The sequence below is a fragment of the Fringilla coelebs genome (genome assembly GCF_963513975.1).
Source record: "Fringilla coelebs genome assembly, chromosome: 3".
Taxonomy (NCBI): Eukaryota; Metazoa; Chordata; class Aves; order Passeriformes; family Fringillidae; genus Fringilla; species Fringilla coelebs.
Window position 1 is genome coordinate 43,926,486 of NC_140030.1, and position 15,048 is coordinate 43,941,533.

The window sequence follows — 15,048 nt, forward strand, 5'->3', positions numbered from 1 at the left end:
GCATATTCAAATTCCAGAATAAAAGTTCCGAGTTCTATGTTGTGCCCCCTCCATTAAGGGCAACAAGATTTTGGAACTGAAGGTCAAAACTTGTTATTCCAAAAGCAGTTCAGGTCTGTCATGATCCCCCAGAGCTCAAAGACCTTCAAATCCTTTTAGCTTGTTTCTGAAGGACCAGTGAAATGTAATACTTGTCTTTCTAGATATGTGAAATCATGTTTCATAAACACCTAAATAAAGCTTTACTACTCCTCTCTTCCCAAACACCACCATTCATATTTTTTTTACCCTCAAACTTTCCAACACCTTCATGAGCTTCTAGTCTAAATCTGGGAATTTTCTAACCAAAGCCCCAGAGAACACTAACTGAAATTTTAGCCATGACCTGAAATAGTAAGGTACAGCATAAAATAACACTGTTTATAAATTAGTAATAGATGTGTAATTTTAGCTCTAGGGTAGCCAAAATTTCTTAAGTGAGGCTGGAGAACATAAATGTAAGTTAATGGTTCTATTCAATTACATATTTTGAAATAGAGAATCACTCTTGGCTGTATACACAAGGAGAATATGTAGTAATTTAAAATATTTTTTACATTGTCACTGCACAAATTTTCCAACATTTTTATGTCGTTTATGAAATTCATACAAAATATGAATTTAAAAGTTAGCATCCCAACAGCAACACACCTTTTTTACATGCAAAATTACTGCCTCTGCAGTGAGTAGGAGATCCCATGAACTCCTCTGATATTCTTAACCACATCTATAATTAAAATGTCCAGTTTTACTCTCAAAATTTCTTGAAAAAAAATCACAAAATGGATTATAAACACTCTCAGATCAACTTCAAATGTATATAACATATAACTTGGCCTCAACAAAAAAAAATTAAGGGATTTTTACTTTAAAATTGCGTTGTGGTGATGCTTTAATTCCTCACTAATTGTTTGATTAAACAATTCAGTTTAATGGATTTTTTTCTTTAAGAGCTGATGTTCATTATTACTTTGACTTATATATTTATGAAGAGGTATTACTCTTTTTATTAGAAAGATTTGATTGCTCAGGGGAAAGGCTGCTGGCTTATGTGGGGATTTGTACTACTAAGGAACTTGCCTAGGAAGCAGCAATATCAACTCTCCATCACTTCTCTTGTTTACAAATTAGATGCTCTCAGGTGGAGATAACAGATGAGAAGCCAATGCAAGATGTTTTTAAAACATTCCATGAAATTTAGGAACACAGCTTCTGTGTACAGTACCTGTATTATAACTGGGTTTGGTGCATTGCTAACTGCCTCCAAAACTTACAGTAATAGCAGCTACAAAGAAATGCAAAAATCAAAATAGAGCAAAAGACTGAAGCAGACTTGAAAGACCAGAAGTAAAAGCAGACACTAAGAACCAAAACTTATATACACAGCAAGCTAAAACAATGCTGAATTATTAACAAGAGCTATTTTTTGACTGCAAGCTTTGAGTCTCTGTTATTCCCATGCTCAGCATGAGAACCACAGATACTGTTGGGTGTGTTGCATTAGCAGCCAACCTTTTGGTTTTGCTCATGCAGTGAAGGATGCGTCCTGCATGCCTCTGTATTTCCTAGGAACTTGTAAGACTCTGTGATTTCAAATCTCCTGTCTAAGCGTGACACCATTGCTGTAGGCACCCTTTATAGACAAATGGGAAGAAGAAATAAGCACTTTTAGAGTGCAAATGAACCATTTATTTTGGATACCCCATTCTGGGATACTGGGAATTGCTTGCTGAGCACTTGCATACACACAAGTGATTGTTTTTAAAAAGCTAATTATCCAAAACCTCTCCAATATATAGGTCAATTTATTTTCAGTTAATACCAATGAACAGAGCAGTTACTCTCTGGGATACACCTACATTTATCGACCTACCTACTTCCAACATCCATCAGGCACAGGATTTATATTAATACACAATAAACACTAAGAGGTTGCCTTCTCCAACCTGAGCATCTTGCTTCAGGCATCAAAAAGAGATGAACACACTTGGAGGCAGTCCTAAGTAGTGAAAGCAGGTGTGAAGAGTTATCCTTGGTACTGGCCAATTCTCTCTGAAGAGTACAGTGACCACTTTGGTGACGACAGTAGGTTATACACAATTCTTGAATAGCTAAATTTGGGCTAGAAGAGATACAATTCTTAACAAGGCCTTAACTGTGTCAAGGACTTCTTGTTCAACCTTCCAGAAATTCAGATACTGCTACTTTCCAAAAACTATTTTTTTTATTTTGACAGTTGTCATTAGTCACAAAACCGCTAGTTTGGCACCTGCAATGTTGCTATGAACAACTTTTTGAAACAGTTTCAGTGAAAAACGGGGTTCAATCCTCACACTAAACATCTGTGCTGCTAACCTTAATGACTTAAAACAGTTTTGACCTTTCCTTTCTGCAGCACTAGCTACATCATGTTAAGTGTCTTAATGTACAAACATGCTTTGACAGAGGCAGGCTGAAATGCTGATGGAGAACACACCACGCTAGAGAAGCCAAGCAGCCACAGAGCTTCAGCAGGAATTGCTGAGTTACTTGATGTGCGCTGTGCTTATGTGTCCACTCCACGCACGCATTGTTGAGTGACAATAATTAATGTATTTCAATGGATGCCAAAGCTGTAGCTGCAAGACAGACCTGGAAGATCATGGTGTTTTTTTAGTCATCACAGACAGTCACAATAAACTTCAAAGTCTCTGCAGATTAACAGGTACCAATGCTGATCTCAACTAGAATGACCTGTAACCATCACTCAAGGATACTTATGAGCAGACTTGCAGGTAAAGCATGAGCAATTTACAGAATAAAACATGAATATTTCTGAAATGTGTGAGTAAATGTTGACAAGCCCTCACCATACAAAGCATGTATCTTCTCACTGAGACCCCGTCCTCAGTGGCAGCCTGCCATGTTAAAGTTAATGGGAAAGCTTCAACCAATTTCAACCAGTCAAGGATTTGGTGCTCCTTCTAGACTTTCCCTCTTGGCTTCACTATGGTGCCAAACCACGAATTTCAGCTGCAGTAACTCACCTCCCCATCTCCCACACATTTATGAATTACTTAGCAGGTTAAAGGTATAAAGAGAAATACCCTTTTCCACTTGGGAATTGTAGCTGAGGGAAGGGAAGCATTTTACATGCACTGAGTTTAGGTGTGCAGATGTGTACAAGGTACAGGGACCACTGCTAGCTTTGCCTCTGCTTATTAAATGGCCAACTGAGATTCAAGGAACTGTTCAAGATCCCTTCCTCATCTACAACACATTCAGGAATTTGTCTTACTCCTCAGGTCTCCTTAAGCAGGAGATCTATTCTGCTTTTCATTGCCACAAGGAAAAGGCTGGATACTAACTGCTGCACTCCAGATGCCCTGTTCTACCAGTACTGAGCACTTTGGGTGCAGTGGGGGGTGCCACAGTTCTCAAAATAAATCATTTAACCTTCTAAACCCAGCAGGTTTATCCTGTGCCTTAGAACTGGGGTTGCAGGTCTGTTATGGTTAGTCTGCAGTTACAGTCTCATAGCTGCCTTTCAATTCAGCAGGCTTCTTGCAGCTGTGTGGTCATTTAAAGCACAAGTTCAATGTCAAATGTGAATCTCTCCTGTGGTTTTATTTCAGACTCCCTGAAAATTAAAACTAACACTTGATAAACAAACTCCAAAGGGAAGGAAATTAGCCTTACCACACTACAATATGCTCTGAGGCGCCCTCTTCAATTTCCTTTTAAAATAGCTGCCATTTATTTCTTCTCCTCAGCTCACAGAGTAGAGATCTAAATTTACCTCATCCCTGTGTAAAATCCCTGCTGACAGTTGTAAATTGAAGTGTGTGTACAACGTCACTGCAGGAATATGCTTGATTTTTCCCCTTATTTCTCAAATTACCTCACTTATAAACAATTCTTGAAAAAGAAAGGGTCAAAGCCAATAGAAAAGTCTATCTTAAAGAATATGTAGAGGAAAACAAATGACATTCACATCATCATGTAAGCATGCGTGTTTATTTCTTGATTAGATTGCATTAGCTGTAGCATCTTTCTAAGAATACAATGATACTTTGTGGAACATCTCTTTATGCCAGTGATGGATGGACACTGGTAGAGATTCTTAATTCTCAATAATGAATTCATTATTTGAAAATAAATCTATTTCTGTAACTGTAGCTTTTATGAAATAGAATCTAAGTTAAGACACAGAAATGAACAGGCTATGTCTTCCAGGTAGGTCATACCAGAGTAGGATCCATATATCCCAATAAAACACATTTGTGACCTAGGGTACCACTAACTAAAATGCTTGTGAAGAAATACTAATACAGCTAAATTACATCTTGTTAAAGTCACTCCCACACGTAAGTAAAAAGCAGTAATACCCATTTACCCTCTGAATCACTGCTGTCTTAGCTTTTGCAGAAGGAGCTTCATTACACTGTCATCTCTTTATCACCCAAATCAAATTCACTTGACTCCAAGGTTTCAAAGAACGAATTATTAACTGTCATCGCTATAATTATGTCTTCCTTAACATAACTTGCAATGATTAAAAGAGCCTGACATGGAGACTGGCTTGCTTGCTGGCTACATCAAGTGAAGGAGAGAGGTTTTATATTTATTCTGAAATTCTGACTACTGAAACTTCCTGAACATGATAGAACTCCCATATCTTGATGCTAAGTTACAACATTAATCTGCAAGTGTCTCTAACAAAGAAGCAAGAAGAATTTAAATTTACTTTTCTGTACAATCTACTATAGATTTATTAAGATCTACTAAAAACTCATCTTATGGAGACTTTCTCATTTGTTAGTTCAATCCAATTTCTTTACATACGACTCCAAAAAGCTATAGAGAGAAGTAGACATATGATTGCCTGTTCTGGCTTCACATTCAAGTACAGTAAAAGATTAATGACACACCACATATTCATGAAAGTCACCCTGATGGTTTTATATGACAGATTATGTTTGCTTTCAAGTGTTTGAGAGCTGAACATTCTTAAACTCTTCTGCCTGTTGGGTTTACAGTCTAAAGGCCAGTGTCCTCAGCAAACCCATTTATCTGAGTTTTCAGCTTTTTTACTGCAGTTCTTGTTAAGTCTGTACTGTCAAGGCTGTCATGTATAAGCCATTAAATGAATGCTGCATGCATTAATTTCTTTTTTGTTTGTGCACGAACATGAACTCATCACGACTTTGCCTTTAGAATGAAACAAAAATGGAGTTGAGCTAAATACCACAGCATAGGGAAGAGCAGATCTGGCATTTATTTTACTGGGAAGGAATAGATAATTAGGGCTTACAGAGCCACTGGCCAAAGCTCCTTTGGCTGCCTAGACCACTTTCCATGTAAATCCACACATGGCAACCACATCTCATGTCAGTCACAGGTTTCTGTCCCATTCTGTTTATACACTCACCATGTCCAAGTCAATTCTTCAATTTGGTCCCACCTTATAAACTGCTGTCCCTTATAACTTAAGCACAGCTTAACAACACTGCCAGTGAATTTGCACATGACCAAAAGTAAGGCTCGGAAGCAAGTTTTCACTTATATCTATTACTAATTCTCTGCTTAGGACTTGAAACATACTTCATTTAAGGTGCAGGGTGCTCCTGATTCAAATAGTTTCCAATCTTAAGAAAAGATTTGTACCTCACCAAACTCTAATTTGCTACATTTCCACCCACTAAAATCCTCTCAGTGGATTTACAACATCACTATAATTCTGGATATGTTTTGAATAAACATTTATGTCACACTGGGGACATTCAGCCTGGGGCAGAAATCACACAGGACACATTGTGAACTGCAGACAGAAATAAAGATTTTTTTTTAAGTGACAAAAGCCTTATGATGACTTTGAAATGTAGTAAAATAGGTTTGTCTCAGTGAGGAAAACCAGAAGGTACACTATATGTACATATGAAATCAGATACACAAAGAGAATTCTACTCCTTCTACAAAGCAGCTCTTCACTGGAAAAGTAGCAAACATGAAGGGATTTTATAAAAATCGATTAATAAAAAATTCAGAGATTTTTGAATAACTAATTATGTTAGTCAGATAAATCATAATTATACCTTGTACTGTATGGAGAGCAAACTACAAAAACATACATAAATGTACAAGGCATCTGTCAAAAAAACAGCTCAAAGGTGATTCTTCTGTATTATTTGAAACTAATTCTAAGCTTTCACAGAACTTTCTGCAAAATGATAGGATTAAAAAATACGCCTTTATTTTAATTACATCAAAACCCAACGTTTATATTTTGAACTTGCTTCTATACTTTAAGAATCCCATGCCCTTACGCTTTCCTGAGGCTTTTTTTTTTCAATTATTGTCTACTCCTCTTATTCCAGGAACAAAAGCTATCCTGTCTCAAATTCTGACCAATTCTGTTGAAAGCATGCTGCAGTACTGCCAGATTTGCTCTTTTCCTTCTTTCTGCTTACAAAGTCCCTCTTGTTGTAATCACTGACTGTCTAGTAAACATTTATTTCACTGACATGAAGCAGGAAAACACTTTCCCCTCATTTCCTACAAACACTGAATTAAAACAAGGACAGATGAAGCAACTTCACCAGGGCCACACAGGACGCTGGAGAGAGAGAGAAAGAGATGTTCTGAATTGCTTGTATCTCAGCAAGTCTTTTAAATTGCAAACAACTAACCAAAGTTTAAACACAGGAAAAAAGCAAGAAGGTCTGTAAAAGATCATTCAACACACTAATTACTGAATTAATTTGGAAAAAGCAGCATCTAATGTCTTTAACTTGACATGAACTCTTACCTAGAACATCTTTTTCATGTTCAGGGACGAGAACTTTCCATTTGGATTCCTCTGGATCACTGAAGTCAATGTTGATTAACCGATAATTTGGAGAATGGCGGTTTGTCTTGAAAGTGAACACTGTTCCTTCATTGGTGACATACTCGTACTCAGCCTCGAAGTTATCTATCAGCTTCACCCACTGAAGAATTCCTGTAAAACCAAACACAGAATGTCAATTACTCAAACAAAACCTTCAACAACTGAGGGCAAGGCCTTCCTGACAACTGCTGTAGGCTCTTTCTTGAACAATGGTGGTGACCAGAAGCAGTACAGTTAGGGAAAGGCCAGAATGTGTACCAGGTGTTAGGAACTTCCAAAGACTGCTCCAGATCAATAGGCTGCAGTGGGAAAATGCCAGTTCACAGACGTGTTAAGATGACTGGTTTGGAGGAATTTCTAGCAAAATACTGACAGAATTATGGCTTGTGTTTCACCAGCTTCTGGAGAGCTCAGATGCTTGCCACAGCAATGCTCCTACCACAGAGGCTGCTCTGAAGCCAACGCCACCAAGCACATCAGGCTCTTGTCAAGGGAGCTCACAATGCCCCCTTCTTCAGACTTAGAATGAAGGGCTGCAGCTGAGTTGAAAGACTGCACCAAGCTTTCAAGTAGAATTTTATTTTTAACAGCTTTTCTAGAATTAGTATTTAATTATAAAGAAATGTTTGGGGATTTTAGATCCTGCAAAAAATTTTACTTTGAATGGAAAGTTTTCCATTCTCCTTAAAAGCCTAGGACTGCCTGCAGAATAGAAATTATGCTATTGGAATGAGTACAATAAACTTCAACATGAGGAATTTCTCTTTCAACTCAGAAACAACATTCCTGAAATGCTGTTCTGCAGTAATTTGTCACCATCAAAGAACAACTACAGCTAGCAAAAACATCTGGGTTTCTGAAGAAAGAAACAGGATTTTGCCTATCAATCTCCTAGAAAATCACACTCAGTAAAAGAAGTGGACTTCTCTCAAAAATGAATTGCCTCAGTTTCAGACTGTGGTACTGAGAGTGGGTAGTACTAACTCAACCTGAAGATGGGATTAAGACTCCACTGCTTTTTATTCACATTTTCCTGTTATGCAATAGGTTGAGAAGCTAGCAGAAAGAAAAAGCAGCAAGACTAGATAAGATATGTGATATACTTGTTATATGTACAACCCAACCTATCATTCAAGCTTATTATTGCAAGCATCATACATTAGCTATGCTGAAAAACCAGAATCCTAATTGATATGTGAAAATAAAGCTCTTATATCTTAAAATAACATTTAGTGCACTGTCTGCCCCTTTCCTAAAGCTACAGGTTGGGTCTTGGATTTTAAGTATAAACAAATAAACTGTTCATAAATCTGTTTGTGAAACTCTATAATGCAATGCTTGTATCAATAAAAAAAGCATTTCAGCGTATCTTATAATATTAAAAAGTGAGCAAGTAGATCATAGCCAAGCTGTAATTACTGTAAATTTAAAAAAAGAAAAGAATAATTGAGGAAGCAGTGAGATGACTAAGGTCATTTTAAACCCATTAGTTGTAATAACAGAGTATAGTCAGGCCTGGTACATTCATAAAGTTTGTATCTCTTAATTGCCATTTTGGTTTAAAAAAAACCTACCCTGTCTCTTCATGCAAAGTGATTAAATTCCACTTTGTGTACTGCTGTAGTATGAACTTTCCACACAATCCAGTCAATTTAGTATCCTGAGTGAATACACTGCCCCTTAAATTTGATTTTTCCTGAGATCCAAAGCTTTGCCCTTCTCGAGATATTTCATGTTGAACAAAAATCCTGCTAAGTCACTCCAGCTGCTGTGAGGTCCACAGAAAAAACCTGCTTTGACGCCCAGTAACAGCAAAGCAAATCCATCCTACAGCGAACCCTAATAAACACCATGAAACCATTTCAAGATCCCAAGTCACATGGCATTTTAGTAAATAAAAACTTTAACTGCAGAGTAACACCATAACAATACTGGTATCTGACAGAATGAAACCATCATACTGAAGTACAAGACTTCATAAAAAGAAATTGAAGACTGTTGAAAAAACACACTTTTCTAATGGCAAATGTGCACAACAGTTGTAGTCTCCATGAGTGCAACAGAACTTGGATTCCATGAAGAAAAAGGACAATAATGTGACACTAGGGATTTACACTGTTTCCTTGCAACTCATTCATCCCCTCCCAAATGAGAAGCTAGTAAATAAGTGAGAGGGTTGATGTTCTGCAGGGGTACACTTAGCTGTTATTATACAAAAACAAGAACATCCATCTTATTAAAGTGGCTTTTATCTAGTCCTTAGAAGACAAATATTGCAGTTGAATTACCTCTAAACCACTGTCTTACTGAAGTGGTTAAATACACCAACATCTAATCCAGGATCAGAGGCAACTACAAGCAGCCCTTACATCAGGCACATCACTGCTGCACAGGGTACGTGCTGTAGTTCTCCAGTGAGAGGAACAAATCCTTTGCAATGACACAGGTATCAGCCATAAGAGGATGCTTCTTTATGCTTGGCTGCAGGTGACCTAGTTGTGGCTGTGACTGAAAGGGATATTCTTGCATTGCTTCAGATGCTCCTGCTTAGCCTTCTCCTTTGGGCTAGAAATAACTGATGACAAACATAGGCAGTTCACTGGGCACTAATATGGCTGAAAAGTGATGGGGACAGACATCATTTCTCCCCTGATCATGCCAGCGGCAACACAAAGAAGGGACAGGCCCACACAGCTCACTAGCATGGCACTGCCCCCATGTCAAGCACTCTGGCCTTGCCCCTCAGTAACAAAAGAGCAGTATGTCTGCAAGTTATGACTTCAAAAAGTACTTGAAGAACAGGGTGAAGGACAGACATTGAGTCCATTCTTCATAAAAAGGAGAGAAAAGAGTTGAAGAACTGGATCTTGATAAGGCATTTAAACGTTTAACCAAGAGCCCTCTGAGAACATGTGCTTTTGAGAAGAAACACTGAGAAGAGGCATTTGGATAGTCTAAGGCTACTCTTAAGACCTGAAACGCTGAAGACTTCAGTTTAATGCACATAAGCACACAATGAGACAGATTTATTATGTACAGGAAAAGCGTTTCATTTTCCTGTATACTGCTCCTATACCCTAATCTTTCCCCCTGACAGTCCTTCTATTAAAATACATTTGCTAAATGATACAGATGGTTTTGCCTGTATGTTTTATACCAATCAGTAATTCATCATCACATAACTGCATTACAATAGGCCACACCATACAACAGAAAAAGCCATACCACACAACAGAAAATCATAATCCTACAGAGCTAGGCTTCTGCAAAAGACAAAAGCAACATTCAGTGTTACAGACAGAATTTTTAAACAAAGTTTTTGGATCCATATAAGATCAGAAGAGGAATTGTTTCAGTAAGCATCACAGAATAAGCCCTCAATCTTGTACTGGCCTCTGAACATAGTAAAATATTCCACGGTCTGCTGAGAGGTCTGGGTGATGAAGCAGGTCTGTGAATGACGACAACTACAGGAGAAGGAAAAGTTAATTTGAACAAATTGGTAAGAGCATGAACTGTCACATGGTTTTGTTACCTCTTTGTACAGAAAGAACAGAGTGGCTGAGAGTCATGTTAATCACTTCACAAAATGTTCTTGATACTTCATGTTTCATGGAAAGGCCAAACAATCAATTAATGGCGAATAACCTCTTGTCTGTGTACTGGAGAGACAGGGTTCAACAGCAGGGTTATCAGACACTGGGAAAAAAGTTTTAAAAAGGCAAACACTTGCATTTGGCTTTTTTCAAGTGCTCTTGCAGTCAAAATTATCAAGTGAAGATATAAATGCTCATCTCCATAAATTCCATTCTGTCTCATCATTTTTTGCAAGACAGCTTTTCTACAAATGGGGCAGTGCTGAGAAAGCTCAGGAAATGAACCAGGAGGCTTGGCTCATAACAACAGGACAGGTTTTCTAACCCAAAGAATGACGCCACATTTTATTACGGTACACACGTTAAGTAAATAAACTTCTACTTAAGAAAAGATCATGATTTTTTAACTCCAAGATTTTCATAGAATCTAGAATGATTTGGGTTGGAAGGGAGCTTAAAAGCCATCTACCAACCACCCTGCCAAGGGGATAGGGTCACATTCCACTAGAGCAGGCGCTTAAAGCCCTGTCCAACCCAGATTTGAATACCTCCAGGGATGGGGCATCCACCTCTTTAGGCAGCCTTTTACAGCATTTCACAGCACTAATCCACAGTAGGTTTTGCATTCAATAGAAGACAGGTAATCTCATGGTATACAGCATACATCAGATTGGAAGAGACTATTTCAGGGCCCCTGTGGAATGTTCATTACATATTCTGGGAACTGAATGGCAGAGTCCTTCACTCAGACATCTACTTCCACATCAGAATCTAATTTCTTATTGAATCATGCGCTACTCAGCTTGCTCCCAAGCCCCTGCTCTGAGCGAGGCATCGAGGGAAAAGAACTCAGGGTTTTTTCTCTCTTTTTTCCTCAAAGACACATATATTTAATTGTCTCACTCTGATCTCCAAAGGCGAGAGATATTTTCAAACAATTTGGACTTTCTTTAAAAGCAAGATCTCATGTCTTGGGACCTGACTTCACTTATAAACATCTGAGGGAGGAAATACTGTAAAAGAGATATTAAGATTCCTTAAAACGAATACAACTTTTGCATTTGTATTGGGAGGGCACAACTCATCTTGCAGATGATGGATGGCAGCTACTCAATGATCATGGAAAGTTAATGTATTTGCCATCTAAAATATAAATAAATGGAATGAAGCAATCTTCATTCCTTTGAGTTAAGAAGTTCAGACGTGTCAAGATATATTCAAAGAATAATCCAGAAGAAAGAAATCAAGCACTTTTATGAACAGACATTTCTCAATCAGTTTCAAGGCTTCAATTTTACTTCCACTGGGATAATCACTCAAAAGACAGGAGAAGAGAATATACATGATTCATTTTGAGAGAGTTATAGCTCATGCCCTCAGACAGCAGAACATAGCAACTGAAAAGCAGGCATCAAAGCTAATCTCTCTCCCTCCACTTTCTCTAATACAAACAGATGAAAGCACAAATACCTCACCTAATAAATAACTTCATTATGAATACTATTTACCTGTTGGTGTTCAAAGCCAGCTTGAATAAGGCTGTGAGTAACCTGGTGTAAAGGGAAGTGCCCCTCCCCATGGCAGGTAGGGTTGGGACTGGATGATCTTTAAGGTCCATTCCAACCCCTCAACATTCTATGATTCTGTGATTTATAAATGTAATGTCCAGTCAGAAAGTCGGAGCATGAAGATGTCCTTGCTCAAATTAACAGCAAGCTATTTAATTTCATAGAATAGTTTGCATTTGAAAGTACCTTTAAAGGTCATCTATGCCAATCCCTGTGCAATGAGCAGAGACATCTTCAACTAGACCCAGTTGCTGAAAGCCCCATCCCACCTGAATTTAAATGTTTTCAGGAATGGGGCATCCATCACCTCTTTGTGATGTGGCAACCTGTTCAAATGTTTTAACACATTTCTTGTAAAAATTTTCCTTCTGTCTTTTTAACCTACCCTTTTTAAGTTTAAAACCGTTACTGTTTCTTGTACGGGAACAAGCCCTGCTAAAAAGTTTGTCTCCACCCTTCTTACAGACACCCTTGAAGTTGTGAGGCAGCAGCAAGGTCTCCCCGAAGCCTTCTCTTCTCCAGGCTGAACAACCACAGCTCTTTCAGCCTTTCCTCATAGGAGAGGTGCTCCAGTCTTCTGATCTTCATCATGGTCCTCCTCTGGGCCCACTCCAACAGGTCAATGTCCTCTCTGTGCTGGGGTCCCCAGAGCTGGATGCAGTGTTCCAGATGGGGTCTCATGAGAGCGTGGCAGAGGCACAGAATCCCCTCCCTCACCCTGCTGCCCATGCTGCTTTGGATGCAGCCTAGGATACAACTGGCTATCTGGGTTGTGAGTGCACACTGCTGGGTCATGTCCAGCCTCTCATCCACCAATACCAAGTCCTTCTCAGACCCAGCAGGGCTGCTCTCAATCCCTTCATCCTGCAACTTGCATTCATAAAGGGGGTTGCCCCAACACAGGTGCAGCACCTTGCACTTGACCCTATGGAACTTCATGGTTCCCATGGGTCCATTCCTTGAGCTTGTCCATGTCCATCTATATGATATCCTGCCCTTCAGGAATGAAGCACTGCTCAGCCTGGTGATGTCTGCAGGCTTGCTGAAGGTGCACTCAATCCCACTGCCTATCCAGCACTGCTCCCAGTATGGGACCCCTGAGTACCTATGGTCCCATTGGACCATAGACACTCATCACCCCTGTCCATTGGGACACTGAGCTGTTGACCACTGCCCTCGGGATGTGACCATCCACCAATACCTCATCCACCCAAAAATCCGCTCATCAAATTCCCATCTCTCTAACTTAGAGATGGATATTGTAGGGGATCACGTCAAAGGTCTTACAGAAATCCAAATAGGTGACACCCCATAGTGCTTTTTTTGTTACTAATTTTATTTATTTTTACTGCTAATAATTTCCCTCCAAAAATAAATACACATAAAGTATGTATTTATACTTATGCATAATAAATAAAAAAATACAGCCAAAGCAAAACTTTAAAATTGACATTTAAGGGATATGAAACATTTTTCTTAAACATTCTATTGTTGATCCTTCCACATATTTTTCAAGACAACTAATCTTTTTCTCCCCATTTGTTATGATACAAGAGCCTTGTTCTGACATTCATTTTTGAAACCTTTTTTTTAAAGTTACTTCAATGACAGAAAAGTTTTTCAAAACATGGAAGAGTATTCTCCCTCTCACTACATTCCACTTTATAGCTGATGTCTACTGTCACCTCACTGTCTCTTGTTCATTTTCATTGCAAAGGTTTTGATCCGCTATTTCAGGCTACACAGCACATGCTGACTCATCCCTTTGATGTTACTGTATATAGCACTGTTCATTGCTTATTTATTTATTAAGAGAGCCTGATAAATTGCAAGACTAAACTAAAACACAAAAGGCCAAATAATCCTATTTTCCACAATGAAGCGGACAAACATTAACTTTTTCCACCTGCCCTCAAGTCACATACATGCTTTTTTAGTGTGGGGAAAAAACCCCAACATTCTAAACATAGAAACAAAATTTAAAAAAATCTGACTGATAGCCTTGCTCTTAAATTCTTTGTTGCAACCTTTCCCTGCCAGTCTAATACAAAGCAATTCCAGATGACAATGACTAAGCAATTCCAGCTGAAAATGACTCAGCTCTGAACTTCTGTGTTTGCTCCATTTTTATCACACCTTTTCAAGTCAGCAGTTCTCAATTTTTTTTCACTAGCTCCTATTCCCCTATATGTGTACTCCTACCACCTCACAGTGGTCCCACTAGACACAAACCTCCAAGCAGCCCCGTACCCAAGCATAAGTGCCCCTATCACTGTTCTTTCTCCAGAAAGTCCCTGTGCCTTCTATTTAAGACAAATCTGTGTTTAGCTCCCTTTCCAATCCAACAACTCAGGTGTGCTTTCCAATTAGCCAACCCTCTCAGCTTTTTGCATTCCAGAAATCACTGCAGCTTTTCATTAAGGCTATGTTTCTACACACCCAAATGTCACAAGAGCCACCTCTTCTGCTCCCTATGCTGGTTTATATCCCTTCTTTTTTCCCCTCTGCTCTCATGCTTCAGGTCCCCCAAGAAGAGCAAAGTGGGGCTCTGCCCAAAGCTCTGAGTCAGTAATGCATAAAACAGTTCTGTAGTGTTCACAAGAAGATCCTGATTTCTTCATTAGGCTTCCCAGCTGCTACCACAATACGAAATAAAGGAAAAGGACAACTTCAACAAGACCAATAGGCCATGTCATGCCGGTCTACATTCATAGCCAAGGGTAATAAAACAGCTTTCATTTATTTCTTGTTGCACACCAACAGATTGGTACTAAATTCCTTCTTCACAGCACCAAATCATATTCAAAAGAGTAAACAGTCAAAGCTGACAATCTAATAAAAAAGAAACAATCTCATTTCTCAAGAAAAGGGAAAACCAAAATTATTACCAGGCACAGAAGCATGAAGAGACATGCTACATAAAAATTCCTACTGCTTTTGTTTGGTGTTTGTTTTGTTGGGTTTTTTTTTTTTTTTG

The 15,048-nt window shown here is 38.7% G+C and overlaps 1 protein-coding gene across 1 annotated transcript in view; it reads right to left on the minus strand.

The window, feature by feature from the left end:
- The window catches only part of PREP (prolyl endopeptidase), a gene marked incomplete at its 5' end in the record, with an annotated part of 86,320 nt that overhangs the window by 41,343 nt on the left and 29,929 nt on the right, over positions 1-15,048 (minus strand). The window contains one exon of the mRNA XM_084202452.1: positions 6,827-7,018. Within this exon, the coding sequence (XP_084058578.1) occupies positions 6,827-7,018 (192 nt within the window). The remainder of the gene's footprint in view (positions 1-6,826; positions 7,019-15,048) is intronic.